General features: G+C 48.1%; 3 protein-coding genes across 6 annotated transcripts in view; 2 read left to right on the top strand and 1 right to left on the bottom strand.

The window, feature by feature from the left end:
- Window positions 1–3,640, top strand: part of neo1b (neogenin 1b) — a 71,338-nt gene extending 67,698 nt beyond the window's left edge. For 3 of the 4 annotated variants that reach the window (XM_029252329.1, XM_029252328.1, XM_029252327.1), the window contains 5 exons: window positions 47–139; window positions 231–392; window positions 1,298–1,549; window positions 1,631–1,758; window positions 2,162–3,640. In XM_029252329.1, the coding sequence (XP_029108162.1) occupies window positions 47–139; window positions 231–392; window positions 1,298–1,549; window positions 1,631–1,758; window positions 2,162–2,245 (719 nt within the window). In that variant the 3' untranslated portion in view covers window positions 2,246–3,640. The remainder of the gene's footprint in view (window positions 1–46; window positions 140–230; window positions 393–1,297; window positions 1,550–1,630; window positions 1,759–2,161) is intronic. The other variant, XM_029252330.1, reaches the window with a different exon arrangement.
- Window positions 3,641–5,930: 2,290 nt separating this feature from the next.
- scamp2 (secretory carrier membrane protein 2) lies at window positions 5,931–11,892 on the bottom strand. Its single transcript, XM_018765694.2, has 9 exons — window positions 11,722–11,892; window positions 10,132–10,212; window positions 9,635–9,709; window positions 8,896–9,010; window positions 8,406–8,534; window positions 8,121–8,280; window positions 7,935–8,036; window positions 7,654–7,771; window positions 5,931–7,123 (listed from the first exon to the last, which is right to left on the bottom strand). The coding sequence occupies exons 1-9, from the start codon at window positions 11,776–11,778 to the stop codon at window positions 6,977–6,979; spliced, it is 984 nt and encodes a 327-aa protein (XP_018621210.1). The 5' UTR covers window positions 11,779–11,892; the 3' UTR covers window positions 5,931–6,976.
- Window positions 11,893–13,423: 1,531 nt separating this feature from the next.
- On the top strand, window positions 13,424–18,209 carry mpi (mannose phosphate isomerase). Its single transcript, XM_018765692.2, has 8 exons — window positions 13,424–13,482; window positions 13,926–14,053; window positions 14,147–14,347; window positions 14,736–14,877; window positions 14,976–15,146; window positions 15,362–15,535; window positions 15,808–16,016; window positions 16,597–18,209. The coding sequence occupies exons 1-8, from the start codon at window positions 13,467–13,469 to the stop codon at window positions 16,813–16,815; spliced, it is 1,260 nt and encodes a 419-aa protein (XP_018621208.2). The 5' UTR covers window positions 13,424–13,466; the 3' UTR covers window positions 16,816–18,209.
- The last annotated feature ends 1,845 nt before the right edge of the window (window positions 18,210–20,054 follow it).

Raw genomic sequence — 20,054 nt, 5'->3', positions numbered from 1 at the left:
TGAACGGAGGGTCCGGTGTGACCAGCCGCCCGCTGTTGACCCACAGGCCACGAGTCGGAGGAGAGCGTGTCCGCACTGGTGAGCCGTCGAGGGATGAGGCCCAAGATAGTGATGCCCTTTGATACGCAGCCGCCGCAGCGTAAGTGGCCAGGGACGAACTCCTGTGTGTGTGTGTGTGTGTGTGTGTGTGTGTGTATATGTCACTGTGTTCACTGTATGTCCATTTACAGCGGTGGTTAGCGCTCACCCCATCCATTCCATCGATAACCTTCATCACCACCATTACCACCATCTGGGCGGCCCGGCTTCATCCACACGTGGCCACCTCCACCCCCCGCTCCGGCTGCGCTCACTTGCCCCCACCCCCTTCCCAGACAGGCTCAGCCCCGCAGGTGAGAGCACTGCCTACCCTGTCCTTGATCCCCTGGTCGCATCCCATAACCCATCAGCAGTCCGTTGCAACCGCTCCGTGCAGAAATGACTGCTGCTGGGGTTCAAGTTTTGAAGGGGGGGGGGGGGGGGGTTCCAGAAGTGCAGTCCTCAATTTCTTCTCCGTTCTGCATTAAGAGTAAAAAAGTGTGGCTCTTTCTTCCTTTACCTGGACTTTGACTGGGAGTAGAAATTGATCAGGGAGCAGATCTGCAGTTTCCGTTAAAACGAGGAGCTGTTCCTACTCGCAGAGTCACCACTTGTAATCATTTATAGTTTAACATTTACATTAAATCACCAGACACTTTTCTCCATGTAGTAAATGGATAAATTAGGTTTCAAACAGGCACTGAAAGTCTGATGAGACAAGCGAAACTTCATTCTCAACCTCAATGGACCGAGTTCAGAAAGGGCATTATAATACGGTGTGTGAACCATATAGTGACAGTCATTAATCTTGTGTAAAATATTTTTAAAAAACTTGTAGAATCTATGTTTTATACATGGAATAAATGACTGATTTACAACCCTCATTCTGTTTACCTACTTGGTTTAACCAATGCAACTTGGGGTTCGCTTATTTTTGCACATGCACTACTTGTGTGTTTCTACTACACACGATTCCATCATTTTAATAGCCCTTTCTAGAGCTTTTGCTTCATACAAATTTCTTGAGTTTATTGTTATACAAAGTTTGTATAAATTATTATAGAAAGGAGCTGTTATGGACGTGAGCCTTAACAGCCTTAAAGGGACAGCAGCGGCTTTCTCATTTTAAATTATTATAAATGAGAGACACGCTGCTGTTCTTTTAAGACCGTTAAGGCTCCCATCTCCAACAGCTACTGACGTCTCTCTGTGTGCTCAGAATCCGTGAGGAACGCCCCCAGCACAGACCCCCTGCCGGGTTCAGCCCAGCCCGTGCTCCCATCAGACCACCCGGAACCTGAGGGCAGCTCCCATGGCTCCGCCTCCGAGGAGTCGTCCAGCTACCACCCCCCCACCGCTCACGTCCGCCCGACGCACCCTCTCAAGAGCTTCGCCGTTCCCCCTGTGGCGGGACTTAACCCCTCCCTGGAGGCGGCGGCCCCCCCCAGCACACAGCTGCTCCCGCAGGCAGGTGAGTGTGATGGTGTCGAGCGAAGGACAGCTGGAGCGGCGGGTGGCTCCGTGCCTGGGCCTCACCGCGTTATCATTTCAGGACCCCCCGCCCAGCTGAAGACTGCCTCCATCGGCACGCTGGCTCGCACGCGCCCCCCCGTGCCCGTCATCGTGCCCAGCGCCCCCGACGTGAGCGAGACCAGCAAGATGCTGGAGGAGGCCGAGAGCGTGAGTAGCAAACCCTCCCTCCGTCAGACGCGAGATGGTCACACAGCCAGCCCAGCTCTGGGGTGTGTTGAGACACGCAGGAGCCCCCTGAGGTTTAGCCTCATATACACAACTCGGGTTCATATTCGGGTGTCTGTTCATATTTTATTTTCTGACTTTTTTTTTTTTTTTTTTATTAAATCTCTTTTCTCTCTTCCTTTGCTTTTTCATGTTGCTTCATTGGTCATTAACCCAACTGCTCTCCAATTTAATGTCGCCGAATTGCTGACACTCACGGAATAGTGTGTGTGTGTGTTGTGCATCCACGTCCCTGGCTGCCTGCTGCTGGCTTCTAAGTGTGCACGAAATGTTTCTGTGCGCTGCACCCCCCATGCCCCGCGGTAATCCTCTTCCTCTCCCGCAGAGCTATGAGAAGGACGAGTTATCGGAGGAGATGGCTCACCTGGAGGGGCTGATGAAGGACCTGAACGCCATCACCACCGCCTGAGCGCCACGGTCGAAAGGTCGCCAGAGATCGACAAACGGGGGGGAGTTCACCACACAACAGGGAAACGAAGGAGAAACCAGCGTTGCGCCTCCTCTCTTCGCTCGCTCTCGCGAAGGAGACGGCCACCTGCATCTGCGGGGGGGGGGGGAAGCGGGGGAGCGGTCTCGGACTCTCGGTGCTCGGCTCAGAAGACCCCGGTCCCGGGAACTTCCTAGAGGCGCCGCTTAAAGACGCTCTTTTACACCGCTCAAGGACACGCACGCAAGCGTTTGCCGGAGCGTGCGGCGCTCATGTGCGAACCTAGAGCGTTTTGGATGTCTGTTTCTCCATGGATGCTGGACCTTGGTCCTGTTGCCCCACCCCCTGCCATTTTTTTTATATTGATCATTTATTCTGAATGCCATTATTTTCCTTGTGCCACACTATTGTGCCATGACTTTATTATCGGGTAGTTCCTACGTATGGTTTTATATGTATACATATCGATATGTGAATATACTTTGAAACTGCCTCATTTTAGATTCTGTGGGAAGTTCTTGGTCTGTGCATGGAGACTCGCTTCGTCGCAGGTCGTCGGGGGTCGCTGTTGAAATACTGCCGTTCGCAGCGCAGGTGCAAAGGAACCGCGAACGCACCGTCGCTCGTGCGTCAATAGGAGCTCGAAAGGGTTCCTCGCCGAATGGCTCGCGGGTGCGAAGGTGTGCAGCGCCGTGCAGCGCCGTGCCGCGCCGCCCGTCGGGTAATGCCTCCGGGACCATGTGACCTTGTGGCCGCTCAGCCTTATGGAGGACGGCTGAAGATGTCGCACCAACCCTAACCCTGTTCCTCACTGCAGGGACGTGGGAGGAATTTTTAACAAGCATTTCAAAGCCCTTTTTTAAGCTGGTTTTATATGAAGAAAAAAGTTCTGTACCCAAATTCTGCATTTGTGTAAAACTAAAATGATGATTATTATTATTATTATTATTATTATTATTATTATTCCAGGTAACAGACCTGTCCCCTCACCCTTTTACCCAAAGAGACACGTCACAGCAAACTGTGCTGCGGTTCAGTGTGTCCCCCTCCTCGATATGTGCATCTCGTTCATCGTCGCCGTAAACGAAACTCTGCTTTCGAACACGAAATACTGGAAGCGCCGACGACGGTCGCCAACAGACCCACGTTGCACTTTGCTCGGCAGTTTGCAGAGGTGCGTTTCGTACATTCGCTGTGGTTTTAGACTGTTTTCGTGAAGCTGTAGTGTCATAGGTAAGCAGTTGGCAGCTGGTCTTCTGTTCGTTTGTATCGTTCCTTTTGCCTTGGAAGTGGTGATGCCGGTTTCGTTGTGTTACGGACATGGAGCTCTGCCCTTGACTCTTGTACAAAGACTGTTTTTGCAAATAAAAAGAAAATCCAGTGGCTTTTTTAAAAAAAAAAAAAAAAAAAAAGTGTGTCTGTTTCTATTCTGTACTGGTCCTCGGACACACTTGACGTATAATTACCGAATCGTTGCATTTCGTTCTATGTTTGGTGTTGTTTCACCTTAACCGAACCCATTTTGTATTCAGTGAGGTCACGTGGCGTGGAAATGAGCAGCAACGAGAGCAAAGCAGAGTTTCTGCAGGCGAAAGAGGATGGCCATGAACCATGTGGTGGTGATCATTTGAGATCTACATTGTGGCCTTATATCTGTACTCCTCAAATCTGTGCGCTGCATTCATTAGACCTGAAAGCCTGCGCACCTTCTTATTTTCATTAGATGACCGACATCGGTCAATTCTGGTGAAACCGTGTAGGAACGATGTGACGGTATGAAAAGTAACCTTGGACTGAACGGTGTGATGCACATCGCTGTCGAGGCTCAAGCCCGATTCACGGCGAAGACTGAAGTCGTGAGTAAATGGCAACGATCACGTCCAGTGATGGTTATTCATATTAGATTAAATTTGTGCATATGTATCGGTGGCATTGACACAACTAAACATTTAGATGTTCTGTTGCCATTACAATTTTTTTTTTTTTTTTTTTTTTTTTAAAAATATGAACTTTGAGCTCAAGCAATCAATCTTCTGGGCTCCAACCGTCCAACACATGACACGGTTTCCTTGAGAAGATTCCTGCAGGTGAGCACCTCAATTTTTTCTTTCAGAAGATGGTAGAAGTCCTGGTCAAGTGGTGTCTAGTACAATGTGTTGACGTAGGTGTGGAAACCTCATGGCGAGGGTCACAGCACAAAGGTACCTGTACAACTCTTTGGGGTGACACTTGGGACAGCTCCTATTGTAGTGGTTAGAGCTACTGCCTTTGGACCCAAAGGTCACAGATTTGAATCCCACCTCTTGCTTTAGTACCCTTGATCAAGGTATGTACCCGAGAAAGAAGCGCCAGTAAAAACTACCCAGTTGTATGAATGCATAAATAACTATAAGCTGCTTTGGAGAGAAGTGCCAGCTAAATTAATAAATGTACTTTGCTAAAAAGTGAGACACAGTAGTACGGCATATATCTGAACTAGCACATTTCCACGTTGATGTTAGACCTCCAGGAAAATAGTGCTGATTAGATGATGTAGTGTGGTCAATGGTTTTCTAAAAAAAAAAAAAAAAAAAGTAAAGTCCAATGTTTGTTGTCAACTGGCTTCACAGTTTCTTCTCCCTTTGAATGCACCATGATGGCTTTTTCTCCTCAAGTTAATTTGTCATCTAAAGAAGATGTTTGTGTTGTAACAGTTGGATTGGTACCTTTATCATTGAGTGGTTGGGATGTTGGCATGGCGAGGAGCCCAATGACAACCCCAGGCCTTAAGACAACCCCATGTTCTCTATAACACTTCAGATTCAAAAATCAAAACTTTTCTCTTCACCAAAAGACAAAAAAAGTCTTGGGGGGAGGACAATTTTAGTTGAACTCCTTCCCCTTTGAGTACTCCTACCCCCTCACAAGCATGGCCTCTTCCAAAAATCAAGCTATGCAGTAATCTCTGAAAGTCACATTACATACCACGAGATGCATGTAGTGATCGTGGTAAATGTTTTAATATGTATTATTTACAGCTCTTTTTCCTGGTTACACAGATTTGTAGAACACAAAATAAGTGATAGTTTATACCTTAAGATGTCCAAATTTGAATTGATCTGCTACATTTAAAAACTCAGGTTGGTAAACTTTATCTAATTATTCTGGATCATTCCCCAGCCTCACTGATGTCTATCTTGTCCAATAGGGTTTATTGCTGAGGTGCCTGTCATTGAGGTGTGAAATGGTCGCTTGCTCCACATTCTGACAACAGGTAGGGCTCTACGCACACGAAACATTAGTAAGAAACCATATGAGCTGGCAACGATTCAGGTTTTTGTGCTATATTAATGAGCCAGACAATTCTTAGTTTTAAAGAGACCTGAAAATGTCACATCTGGATACAAGAAGTCACAGTTAGATCCTGAAAGACTAAATACAGCATTTACCAAAGATATACTTACCGCCTAGGCCACAATTTTAAGATACAAACTCCCCCCGACTGACTCTTTCATAAAGTATAAGCTGTAAATTGTCCAACGTACACTTTGTACTTCATGACAGTCAAAATCCAGTTGTGTAAAAGGTCTAGAGTTGAGCCAAAAAAGTTCTGACCAGTCCTTTAGAGGTTAGGTTTAACATTTTATTTTGAAATCATTCTTACAATGGTTTATTTTTTTTAATTTTTTTTTTTAAACTGCTTTTGGGAAAAGTTACAGCTATTCCATTTTATTTGGTTAAACAAGTGTTACACCAAGAAGCCCTTAAACATTTGGAATGAATGGACATTTACAACAACATTAACACACATGCTCCGGCACAAGAAACCTTCAAAATAAGCTCCACTACTGTAGAAATGTACACATTGGTGCTAATATTAATTTTCACATTAATTTCCAAGCATGACTAAATCTCTTGTACCTGTCAGGATCTTCATACAGGCCATGGAAAACATCATGAAAGGTGAGGAGCACATGTGCACCTGCAACTGCCGCACGAGTCATTTAATCATTTCAAAACCCACCTTGGCAAAAGTGATGCAGAAAGGATTTAAAAACTTGCAGAAGCTTTTTGTTATAGGAAGTGCAGCAATATTAAGCCTGTGCCTTTTTGCATATACCTTAAATAAGCATTTTACCATTGGACCAAGGGGCAGTATTTCCACTCTAGCTTTGCTGTAATGCCTGAAACCAGAATTATGTGCTGTAATACAGATTCATTCTATTGTTAAGTATTCTCTAGCAGGTTATTTTGGCCTGAAACAGACAACCCTCACTGCCTGTTTTAATGCAAAAGGTTTAAAGCACTTTATTGAGGGTGGAGATTATATACAACACGCAAAAAAAAAAAAAACCTTTTTCTACCATTTTATAAACATAGGCACATTCTTAGAAAGTCAATTGTGCTGCTAAACTTTCTCTCCGCAGTGGGTCTACTGATCTCTAGATGTCCTGAAGACTTCCGCCTTTGTCAGCTCAGAACTCAGCAACAACCCACCAAGTAAAGCCAGTGGAAGCAGATGATCGAGGATTGAGAAGTGCCACTTGAGGCTTTCCCAGTTGCCAGGACGCTCTGGTATCTGCAAGCTAACGAGCAGCAGCACACCTCATGGTAAGGTAAACTGGCAAGAGACGCCCTGTACACAACTGAGCCATGAAGGACTCCTTGGGAAAGCAGGAAAAGTGGGGCCCCGGTGTGGCATTGGTGGGTGCAGTAGGGGAATGTGTGGAGGTTCTAGTCTCTCTGGAAAGCACCCTGGGCGGCAGAGGTTGCGGCAGTGGTTGCTGCAGCCTGGAAGGTCTTGTTCGTGAAGACGCCCTGGGAGAACTCCTGCTGGGCCTTCTGGAAGCTGGCTCCAGTGCTGCGGTAATGAGAGTGGACCTGCGGACGGCAGCATTCCCACAGTCACTTTAAGGCAAGCTGCAAATAATGAAGTGCAGTGTCTGCAGGAATTAACTGAATAAAGAAATGAGTGAGCATAGTGTTAGCTGTGTGAATCTTTACTGGTTTGGTTCCCCTCTACAATAGAAATATTAACATTTATTCATTTAGCTGATGCTTTTCTCTAAAGTGACAAAACAGTTTACCTACTCAGGGGAGCTGGGGCTCAAACCTGCAACCTGTGGGTCCAGGGGTAGTGGCTCTACCCATTGCGCTACTAGGTTGCCCTTCCTGCCCAAGGATGCTAAAAAAAGAATAGCTCTACCCTGCTGGGTTCCTCTCCCTACCCAGAGGTGGGGCTCGAACCTGCAACCTTTGGGTCCAGGGGCAGTGGCTCTGCCTACCCCACCCCTGTGAGCTAAAACCTTTTATCTACTAGCTTTTCCTCCTGCCCCCCCAACAAGTTTTATTTGGTAATTTAAAAGTCAGCCAACACAACTTGCAAGAAGGCACGTTGCTAAAGAACATACCATTTTCAGCAGGATAACAGAGAGTGCTGCACAGATGGTGAAGAACACTGCCACTACTATCATGATGATCCCCACAGGAACATTAGAGCCGATGATGGAAACTGCTGCAATCCAGCCACTGTGTATAAAAATTTGTTGCTGTAAAAATATAACCCACCACTTGTACTACATAAGTACATAATTTAACACAACTTTGAGTATGCATGTTAACTGCCTATTTAAATAAAAAAGGTTAGCAATAAGATAGTCGAGTGGCTTTACTGTCATTTCAATAAACATACCTGTTGCCCCATTTTGGGATTCCCACAGCCTGGATGACAAAAATTACCACTTGGAAGAAGAAAACAAAGAAGAAAAAGAAGAAATTGAAGGAGCTGTCCGACCTGGAAAGCAAACAAAGACACATTAGTGGACACGAAGCTGCTGATCACTCCTATAAGATATATGTCCTTAACGGGAGAACTGACCTGAAAGCCTTGTAAACGGGCCGGTACCAGCAGATGAAAGAACAGGGTGTGAAGAGAATGAACCAGAGGATGGCCAGGCCAAAGTCCACCCCGTACGCTGCGTCTGCTGTGAAGTAGGCCAGGCATGCGAGCAGGTTCAGGAACAGAGTCACACAATTAACTGCAAGAGACACAGACAGGAAGTCAGGGCAGGGCAGGGCAGGACAATGAGCTGAGACAGAGAGGACTCCTTTGGAGCTCACAAAGGGCCCTGTTGGGGGGAGTTAAGCACTGTCATTTACTCACACATCCAAAGGTAGTACAACATCTTGCAAAGCCTTCTGTGCTCCAGTGGAATTTCTTCAGAAAAATCCTGGTAGAAACAAGGCTTTATGGGAAATCTCTTGGGCAGCGGTGGCCAGTTGTTTTCTTTGCCTGTAAACACACACACACACACACACACACACATTTTCAGAACCGCTTGTCCCATACGGGGTCACGGGGAACCGGTGCCTGTAAACAAATGCGTCAAAATAAATGACACTCTTCAATGTCTTCCCTAGGACTTTCCCTAAAGAATCACATCAGATGCCATGACTTTAAAGATTACCCATGCACATAATGACCAGAGGGAGGAAGGAAAAAAAGCCACAAGCGTAAGAGCGCTAATAAATATGTCATAAGCACATTTCCGGTAAAACCGTACTTCTGATCCAACAACATATTCAAATGCAGGTATTCAGGGAAGTGGTGATGTGGCCATAAGACCCCAAGACCATTACGTGGACATGCTCACCTGTGGAAGCGGCCCGATTCTGCAGCTCCTGCTCCTTGCGCTCCAGCTCGGCTGCCTTCCTCTCCAGCTCCTCCTGCTGCCGGAGGAGGTTGGCCTGGGCAGCAGCGGCCGCCACCTGGGTTCGAGAAAGAAAGAGGTCGGCACTTCCGGACTGCATGAATGTTGGTCCTGACACAGGGCACCGTGATGCTGCAGAACAAGTGGAATTCAGTGGAATTCCGCCAACAGAACTTATTACGATCGCACACCATCACATCCGACTTCCACATTAAGCCCTCCGTAAATTCATCTGCATGTACAGAATATTTACACCTCGCTTAGGAATGCTCATACACCACCTGACAATAACAACATCTCTTTCATCCAACAGCATCTCAGCGTGAGCATTTCTAATATGCTCAGCTTATAACTGCTGCAGCGGGACTTGCTTATCGATCGCCTTCCAAATCATCGCACAAACCTCAACAATAAAACAGGCTGAGGGATCTTCTGACTCGTTTTAACGGCAGGTGACTCTCTGAAGCTGCTGTGATGACTGGCAAACAGGCAGACAGTGAGAGAGCAGAAAAAGAAAGAGATAGTGAAGGGTGGACAAAGAGGCACTGAAAAACAATTCTGAAATGGTAACAAGAGACGCAAGGAGCCCCAGAATAAAGCAGATAAGTCAGCAGACAGGCAGGCAGGCAGCCAGACAAAGATCGACGTGGGTCCGGAGGGGCCCTCTGAGGGGGATCGTCACCTGCGGACTGGGCTCCGTGGATGGCTGCAGCACGGCAGGCTGGGAGGTGGGGATGGTGGTCCCAGTCTGGCGTGCCTATTAAAAATAAAAATAAAAAAAGAAAAAAGCACATGGCTCAGCAGGTGGATTCACAGACACACCTCAAGCAGGAAGTGGAGTGCGGCAAAACGCTGCTGCGACCTGGGTGTGCGTCCCTTATCGGCCTGGTTAAAGATTACCATCATAAGCTCTGGGTGCGCAGTCGAGCTGTAATGACTTCACGTAAAGTCAACAGGGTGACGTGAAGAAGTCGGCGCACACCCTCAAAAGCATTGTCTGTTTTTACACACCTGGCGCTTATTTCAATGCAACCTTGATTAAGTAAGTCGAGGGGTGTAGGTACTGTTTCACACCACTGTCACTCAGTCAAGTGCCTTCAACTCCTCCTCTATATCCCACACGGCACAAATTTCTGTTAGATGCGAAACACACCAAAGTGTGGTAAAGGCAGACCTTACCAAGCCGGCACTGTCCGAGAAAGGGTTGTATTCATCAAGGTGGTCCGCGCCAGTGTGGGTCACCTGAGTGACCGAAGGGTCCTGAAACACACAACGTTGATGGTCACGGAAGTGGTCGATAAACCGCTCAAAGAACACGCTGTGCCATACAGGGCCACTCCGTCACGGTTATTGGAGACACCCAGTTTTACCACATATACTGTACCCAGAATAGAAACAAAAAGGAAAACATGTCAGGGAAATTTATCACTCAATGGGGGGGGCAGTTGAGGGAAACTGCACCAGATCCGTTCCAAAGTCGATTGATTTCCACATTAGGGCTTTTTTGAGGTCAAAACAGAAGTGGCTGTGAACAGCAGAGTTATGGCTTGAACACAAGACAAGTTGTTTGTTGGCTTTTTTTTGGGCACTTGTACAAAACCGGTTTGGCCTGGTTCAGTTCACTGTGCGAGGATTGTGTGACAGCCACCCTGCCTAATTTTAGATTTCAACAAACTTCAATAAATACTCAGCGGCGTTCAGGCATAACAATGCGCGGAAGCAACAGGAAGGTACCGTACGCTGTTTTACCGTGTACGCCCGCATCCCTTCTCCGGCAAAGTCCAGACTGAAGTATTTTAAATACAGTACAAGCAGTTTGTGAATGAATGTCTCTTTCACCAGTTTGCTGACAAGCCACTGGGCGTGAACATGTGGATTCAATCAGAACATGGACAAAAGCAGTCTGTCCAAAGTCACGGTGTATAAACGGGTAAATGACGTCTTGCCCTACTACTGGCACAGGGGACAGGCGAATCCGCATTAGAAAACCAAAATAACCTTCAAAATGAATTTATCAGAGGTCCAGAGTAACAGATTAACTCATCTGAGTGGACGGCCTATCATAAGCAGCCATATCTCATTTTTGATTGACAGTACAGTGATTTAATGGCACAACAAAGTAGTTAGTTGTTCTACTTTCCTAGAAAAAGCTGAGCAGCGCTATTTCACTTCATCGACTCCTGCTCCGAGTAACAACCTACACACAGCGAGGAGGAAGTTCGCTCACTAAGCGGTGAATGTGGGGCGGCACAGCAGGTAGCACTGGCACCTCGAACATTCTGGGATGGAATCTGGCTCAGTCTGTGTGAAGTTTGGATATACTGTCACTGCTTGTGTGGGCTTCCTCCCACGGTCCAGAGACACGTGTGTGTGTGTGTGTGTGTGTGTGTGTGTGTGTGTGTCTCTCAATGAGAGTGTGGTTGCCCTGATGAACTGGCATCCATCCACACTGTACCCTGCCTCCTGCCCCATCAGCATGTTCCCAGGACAGGCTCCGGACCACCTGGACAAGCAAGGGGGTTGACAGCAGAGTCCTACCACTCCAGTGAGTGTAAACAGTAAGCAACAGCGTACAACAACAACAAGCAGCAGTCCCACACGACTGACTGAGTGTCCAAAAGGCAGGTGTGGACACCACCAAGCCGGACACTGGCCCATCCACCCAGCTTAGTCCCTTCCTTCCCACTCTGTGTTTGCTTAGGAAACGTGGCACCGAGTCGACGACTGACAGGAACAAAGTCCACCGTCACCACCAGCGCGTCGCCCCACCTGGAAAGGGTTGACGTCCGCTGCGTCCGTCGCAGGGCCGCCGACGAATCCCGACATGTCGACCGAGACGACCGAGGAGCCCGTGGAAAACGAATCACCGCCGCTCTCTGCGTCACTCCGAGCGGCCGCTGCCTCTTCTCGACTGCTGCGACTCACTTCCGCGTCGGCGGCCTTGTGCGCATGCGTCCAGGACGTGGCACGTCGGCGGTCACGTGACCAGGACACGGCCCCAAACAAACAATTCAAACGTCAACGCAAGCGGTTACAGTTAGTTGACGCTTTTCTGCACAGCGACTTAGCATGTTAGTCTTCCTAAGACTACAACTATTTACCCATTTATACAGCTGGGTACTGTTATTAGACCAATTTAGGATAGGTACCCCTCACTCACAAGTACTACAGCCAGAGGTGGGGATCGAACCTGCGACCTTTACTTTAGCTCCAAAAACAGCAGCTTTACCACTACGCCAACTGTCCAAATACTGCGACCTCAAACGGGCCATACACATGATTAACATAACAACCAAGTCGGGGGGAGTTTAGAAATGGAATTAACTGAAATTCGCAAAGGCCTTGTATATTACGCAAAAACCTTAAAAACATCTTAGCCTTATATTAATTAGTACTAGTACACACATGGTCTGTATGCACTGTTCAGACTAAGAAAAACTGAAAATTGTTTCTTTGTTAGCAAATCTGGAACTAAGTATATGATATCATGTATTAATAGAACAAACAAAACCCTACAGTATCGCTAATGAACGGGGAGACACCTTGTTTTAAGAGTAATAACTACGGTCTACGCCAGAAAAAGGTGGCCAAGAACAATTCGCATCTGTACCATCCTCGAATTTTCTGAGAAAACGCTTTGCATGGTACTTTTCGGTGTATAACCTTACAAGAAATTTCATTAACCGGCTGACTGATTTAAAAAAAAATGTGTAAACTTTCTCCCAGGCGGTAGGTATTCCAATAAGCAGCAACATCCCCGAATCTGGGAGCTAACAGCTATTATTTTTGAAGGACTGCGAGAAAGAGACTCTTCCGCAAGAAATATCGAGCGAATTCGCTAGAGAGACATTGGTGTGATAAAAGAGCTCTGTGAACAATCACACAGCCATTCCACACACCTCTATTACCCAAACAACTGCTAGTCTCTCTCTGCACTTCCGCGTCGCCGCCCTCCTGCGCATGCGCACACTGCAGAGCTTCGACCTGAAGAGGGTCATATGCTGCATAATCGTACTCATATATATATTTTCATTCATCCATATTTGGCACCACCGCTTATCCTGTGCAAGTGGTCTGACGCCTATTCCGAAAATTTATGGCGCGAGGGTAAACGGGATGCCAGTCCATCGCCGGGCATAAATATATTACAATTTATAGACTATAGAGATACTAACTTGTTTAACTTGTTTACATTTTGCCCTCATTCGTTTCAAAGCTGTATATTCTCGTCCCCTTTTTCCTGGACTGTTTATATTTTATTTACATTTTAATAAATATGTCAGGAATTTTAAAATGAACTAATATACTGTCTCCATCATGTCTTTGTGGGTATTCTCAAAGTGTAATAACGCACGTGTGATATTGAATTACGTAAGGAAGTTAAAAAGTTTTTTCTTTTTTTCTTTTTTTAAAAAATTCATTTTTTTCTCGTGCAGCTTGCGTTCCACACACGCGCCCTGCGTGCGCGCGACCCGCGCTGACGTCGGCTGCTCGCATCGTCTCGCGCCGCAGCCATGGAGGACGTCAGAGGTCGGGCTCGTTTCCCTGTCATTCAGTCATTGTGTTCTAATTCCAAAATATTTAAACAAAATACAATCTGCTAAAATGTGTCGGTAGAGACGGTAAGACAGGAAATCGAAATTTTTGCAGCATTAAAGTTCCCCGCCGGGCGGCGGCTGTACGGGGGACACGCGTATGAGATATATAATTATGAGATGTGCGTAAATTCGGTGTACAGAACACGTGGTCAGGTCACCTTGTCTCGTGGGTGGCGGCATGGGGGGTGTCGTGTCGTGGCTTCGCGGGTCACTGTTTTCCTGGACTGAACGTTTGGATGAAATCGCCGCTGTACGATTAACGAGCTGTTCAGGGAGCGTCTGAAAAGTGCGGCTTCAGTTGCGAAGCGTCAACAAACCAGTCAAATAACTTCACTAAAGTTCCTTCTTATCAGCAGTTTTGTTTTGTTTTGACAGTGTTTCCACTTTCGTGTGTGGTCCAAAACTACGCGTGGGGGAAACTGGGCCTGGACAGCGAGGTGGCCCGGCTGGTGGTGGGCAGCGACCCGATGGCGGTCGTGGAGGAGAACAGACCCTACGCTGAGGTGCCACACTTCCTTGTCCACAGCATCATGCTGTCATTCTTAACATCTTTGAGCACATTCTTACTTTTCCTTGCGCTGCGTCTCGTTTCCCAGCTGTGGATGGGTGCCCATCCGAAGGGAGATGCCATCATCAAGGACAACCGCATACCCCAAAAGACCCTGGGCCAGTGGGTAGCCCATCACCCTGGGTGCCTGGGGTCAAAGGTCAAAGACACCTTTCAAGGGCAGCTCCCTTTCCTGTTCAAGGTCCTGTCCGTGAACACCGCTCTTTCCATCCAGGCTCATCCCAACAAGGTGAAGTGACTATGTAGCAACGTATTTGTAGCTTTACGTTTATTTGTATGGCAGAGGCTTTTCTTAACAGCTTACAACAGAAAACCCATTTTCTAAACCGAAAGACCATTGAACAGCCGAAGAGCTTTAAAAACAGACCCATGATTATGAAGGCAGCCGCAAATCTGATACCTCTATGTTGCTGGCAGACGTCACACAAGTAGCTGCCTATAAAACGACATTTAAAATAGCAAAGATGCATGTGGTAAAATAGCATGTGGTGTTGTACTCGTAGCTTTCAGCGGAGGTCTAACCGAGATGACTCAAAATCTTTGTTGAGGGCTGGAAAGGATTCAGCAGCTCTGAGGGATAGAGGGCTGGAGCCTGAGCCTTTGTTGGATCTCCGTAGGAACTGGCGGCAAAACTTCACGCCCAGTTCCCCGAGCACTACCCAGATGACAACCACAAGCCCGAGATGGCCATCGCCCTCACGCACTTCGAGGGCCTTTGTGGCTTTCGCCCCGTCGAGGAGATCGTTGGATTTCTGAAATGTAAGGCCAACTCAGATTTCTTACCCCGTCGCCTCACAGATGAGCAAGAATTACGGTACCCGTGGTAAAAACAAATGCTTTGCATGTATCTGCGCCAGCCGTGCCGGAGTTCCACGCCCTCGTGGGCAACGAGGCGGCCGAGGAGCTTCGGGGCAGCGTGGGCACCATGGGTCAGGCCCTCCGGAAGTGCTTCACCCGCATGATGAACTGCGAGAAGAAGGTGTTTGTGGACCAGCTGAACATGCTGGTGAAGCGAGTCACAGAAGAAGGTAGGAACCGCGGTCAATAAAGAGCCCTTGAGCTAAGCGCGGTATGAACGGAACAGACTCACCCCTAAATAATGTGTTGAGCGGTATTTCTGGAACAGCATTTAAACGCTGAGAAAGCGAACGATGGCACCAACGGAAGACTCGCGTCTAGGTAAATTTCACCTCAAGGTTACCGTCGGCCCTTTGATTAACGCCGCTTCTCCATCCCTGCGAAGCGGCTGCAGGTAAGGACACATCCGGAAGCAACGGGGAGCTGTTGCTACGGCTGCACTCTCAGTTTCCCGGTGACATCGGCTGCTTCTCCATCTACTTCCTGAATCGTGTGACGCTCGAGCCGGGAGAGGCCATGTTCCTGGGGGCCAACGAGCCGCACGCCTACCTCTTCGGAGGTGAGATGTCTCGGCCTGTGCCGGGATCTACAGAAAAAGATGACAATGCATTGTCGCTGAAAGTAACACGTTATGCTGCTCTGAAGTGTACCTACCTCCTGAGTGTAGAGCCATGCTTCCACTGGCCCGAACACAAGGCCAGGTCAGAGTGGGTGGAGTAAAGTATCTAAATATGCAGATTTTGAATGGAGCATCTGGTAAAGATTATTAACCAGATAATAAGGCTCAGGGCTAATGTCCCGTCACCCCACCCCACCCCGCTTGTCCCGCAGACTGCGTCGAGTGCATGGCCTGCTCCGACAACACCGTGAGGGCTGGACTCACGCCCAAGTTCATCGACGTCCACACCCTGTGCGAGATGCTCAACTACAGCCCCGCCCCAGCCAGCTCCAAAATCTTCCCGTGCATCCAGGACCCGTCCGACCCCTGCGTCTCCCTGTACGACCCGCCCGTCCCCGACTTCACGGTCATGAGGATACAGGTAACCCTCCACTCCAACGACCGTTTCCTTTCCCTGCGCCCGTTCACCTTCATGTCCCAGTTAGTTGGAGGTTCTTAACCATTTCTAGGCTACACAGCGCATTAAGAATGGGATGAAAGCTAAGGACCACCCCAGCATAGTGTCCATAAATAACATCTGAGAAAATTAACTATTGATAGTGATATTTTAATTACACTCAATGTTTATAACCAGAGGTTTAGAACCTCCTGTTTTAGATTTTTTTTTTTTTTTTGGACACCCTTTCCTGTTCCTGGCACTGTCCTCACTTGTTGCCCCAGTTTAATCGCCTCTAAATCTCCTGCTGTCCTGGAATCGTATCCAGCTGGGGACCTCAGGAACTGTTACTTTTGATCGGACATCACAGCCGTTTAATTAGCGGGACCTCAGAGCCAGCGCCCAGCTGATTGTGAGGATGGATGTTCGTCTTCTGTCCGTGCCGGGGACTCCGTCCATCCCTCATTCACCCTCTCCATTTTGGCCCTCCGGTCTGGGATTCAGCGCCACCGTTTCTTCACGGCTGGCGCTGGACTCAAGAGCATGTCCATGTGTCCCTTTCCAGGTGCCGGGCTCGGTGAAACAGTACCTGGTGGCTCCTCTGGACTGCGCGGGTATCCTGCTCGTGGTCCACGGAGAGGCCAGCGCCGCCTCGGCCGCCGCCCACTCCGACTTGGCCCTACACCGGGGTTCCGTGCTCTTCATTTCCGCCAACGAAAGTCTGACGCTGCACATCTCCTCGCCCTCCGGCATGACGCTCTTCCGCGCATGCTGCCTCCTCTAGTCCCTCCCCCTCCTTCCCACATGTGCTATGCAGTATCCTGAGTAAAACCAGTGGCAGCAGCCCAGACGAGGTTCTGCGCAACTGTTAACCACGGTGCTGTTACAGTGCAGTATTCCTCATGATCATTTGCACAGTACATTTTTCAATTTATTACACATGGCACAGTTTATACAGTAATACTGAACATTGTCTCACTGTACTCTTTCAAGGAAGTGAGTAAAGTACCATGCTACTTACCATAAAGCCCTTCAGCTCGTGGGCGAATTGTGCCGTTAAGGCGCTGTATCACGGCGATTGCACGATGAGAGCCTGGATTCTTAGGTGGAGGTGTTTGCGCATGTCTTCGGAATGAAACTGCTGCTGTGCCCATGGATGATGCTTGTTGCGTATGTCAGGGTCTTTTTTTTTTTTTTTTTTAAACTATATTTCTGCATTAATGCGGCCAGCAGGTGGCCTAGCGGTTAGAGATTCCTCCTTGTCATGTCTCCGTTTCCCCTGCCATCAAGGTGACCTACAGTGAATTACCCGGCTGTATAAATGGGTAAAACACTATAAGTAGCTTACTGTAGAAGTTAGTATTCTAGTTAACCGGGGGGACGGCTGGTCGCATTCTTTCACGTAAACTATGCGACTTGTCCGCCCGGCTCCTGTTAAACACCGCTGTTGACGCCTGGTTCCCGCGCCACACGGAAATCTTCGAGGAGGGGGCAGGTCCAATGCTGAAGGAGAGTTTTTCGAGCTCGTACCTGTGACCGACACCCTGACGCAACCCTATCCAGGTGAAACCATCTTATTTACATCCTTTAACTCATGCTGTAATTCAGACTTGTAGTGACTATAGGAGGATTTAAACCTGAGCGCTAACCTCAGGCCCTGCGATGGAGGGATTTCCCAGCATGCCTCTGTTTCTTGTTGCAATGCGAATCCTTCATAAAGTGCATGCCGGATAGCAGCGAAACGGTGAACGCGCTGGTGTTCACAGCGCAGCTACATGATCTCTGAAGGAGACCAGGTTGCCTGATTTTAGTTTCTTCCTGTAGCATCCCCCCCACCCGCCGAATGCAGTTTGCAGCCATTACTGATGACGGATGATGTGGCCAGTGTTGTTACCTACATGCTATACTGCTCACCTCCCCCACCACCTCTGTTTACTGTAACAGACTTTGCACTATGAAGATAAACAGAGCAATTTAGACCCCCTCCCCCACCCCCTTTAATTAAAAATTTTTAGGTTTGAAAAAGTTTTCCATAAGTTTTGGTCTCATCTGATGAAAAATTAGTTAACCTAGGGGAGAATGTATCCTTTTGTGCAAGTTGGAATGAGTCTGCAGTTCTCTATATAGCATGACTTTTTAAATGGGATCGTGAGTATGTAAAAATATGAATAAACATTTATTGGGTACTAATAGTGGCTCTGGTACTTTTATTAAAATGTATTTCACTGGGATTATTATTTAGCTGACACCTTCGTCCAACATGACAGAGTAGGTTTATATACTTTTTTTTTTTTTTTAAACATTTTGGCAGCGGTCTTGGAATGGAAATCCAATGTTGCATTCAAAGAAACATCTCAGAGGAGATGTATGATTATGTGACTGTCTGATTGCAAGACAAATGATTTGACAGCGAAATATCCGGGCCCTGATCTCGAGAACAACAGAGTGTGCATACCACGGTGTTATTTGACCTGTCTGGAAACTGAGTCCCTCTCACGTGTTCATGACGCTGTGCGGGGAGTTTGGTACCCGAGCCGCTCTGCCTAGAGACCCTCCTTCCCCCAACGCCGCTGGTCTCACTTCTTCACACAAGAGGAGCTGAAGGTGCGATGCGATTATTGAAAACACTTCAACGGGCATGTTGGTGAAAAACAACTTCAAATGACACTTTGTCCCCGGAGAACGATTTTGTGGAACTCCCTGTTGTCCCATCTGCAGGAAAACAGGATACAGCTTCTCTGCGTTTCCTTAAAAATAGGGGCGCGGGGGCCCAAAAACGTCTATAAGTGACCAAACAAATGGTTTGGCCCATGTGGTACATCATGAAAGGGTCCTGAAAAATTGTTTTTGCCCAAAAAAACTGACTCTTCCCATACCTTATACAGCATGTGCAAGGTGGGAAAAGTGGCTAAAACATACCAGTAAAAAGAAGCTGGAGCACAACATTAATCATGATCAGATCACCGATCAAAGTATGAAATCAGACTGGTTTCTTCACGCCATTCGCATGATCCCCCCCCAACACCAGCGGTTACGATGTCCAAACACTACGATCGACACTAGCTCAAACTGCTTTCTCCCCAAGGCTCATAGAGGGAATTACAGCTTACAAGAGTTTAAGAATACTTTAAATACACTTTATTATATACACACATTTAAAAACATCACTGATGTCATCACTAATTCTTCCATAGTTTCACTGTCCATTCTATACCGTGCAGAAAAATCGTGGCAATGACCTGCAGCTGTCAAATTAATGCACAGCCTAGAAATGATTCAGCCTGTGACACCAGCACTGGGGTAATTGTGTTTTTTTTCCCCATATATGATAATATGGACATTAAAATAGAATGATATTCACTGGATAGATGCAAGATTTCTGCTGTTCAGATGTTTCCAAAAGGGTCTCCTGCAATCTCAGATGATCCCACAGGAGGCGCTCTCTTGCGTTCCTACAAGGGCATCTCGCCTGAGCCTCACCGGGTCCCTAATGCATCGCGGTCCATCCTGAAGGTGTGCTTTTGCGGACCTGTTCCGGCGTGGGTCCGAGGGCGGCGTAGAGCCTCTGCAGGGCACGGACGTCTTCCAGAGCATCGTGGCCTGGGTAGCGGATACCCAGGACTGCCTTCACCAGGCTCTCCTGCCGAAAGCTCCGCAGGCCCTGCCCCCTCAGGAGGTCCTGCGCCAGGGGCAGGGTGTCCAGGAACCCTGCGGTGGCCTGGTGGAACTCGCCGTTCAGCCGGAACTTCTCCAGCACGGGGCAGTCGAACCGCCGGATGCTGTGGCCGACGAGCAGGGGGCGGCCGAGCATGCGCAGGAAGGCAAGGAATGCCGTGAGCGCCTCCTGGTGGGTGCTGGTGGGGACGGGTCGCGTGCGGAAGAAGAGTCGGTGGCGCCTGACCCGGAGGCCCGTGAGCGCGGACGGCCCCTTTTGGATCCTGCAGCGAGGGACCATGTAAAGGTTGAAGCTGTGACCCCCGCTGACCGCAGCCAGCTGGACGATATCGCATCCGGGCCCTGATC

Source organism: Scleropages formosus, chromosome 5 (genome assembly GCF_900964775.1).
Source record: "Scleropages formosus chromosome 5, fSclFor1.1, whole genome shotgun sequence".
Classification (NCBI taxonomy): domain Eukaryota; kingdom Metazoa; phylum Chordata; class Actinopteri; order Osteoglossiformes; family Osteoglossidae; genus Scleropages; species Scleropages formosus.
The sequence above is the reverse complement of the archived record's forward strand: the minus strand, read 5'-3'. Positions and strand labels throughout refer to the sequence as shown.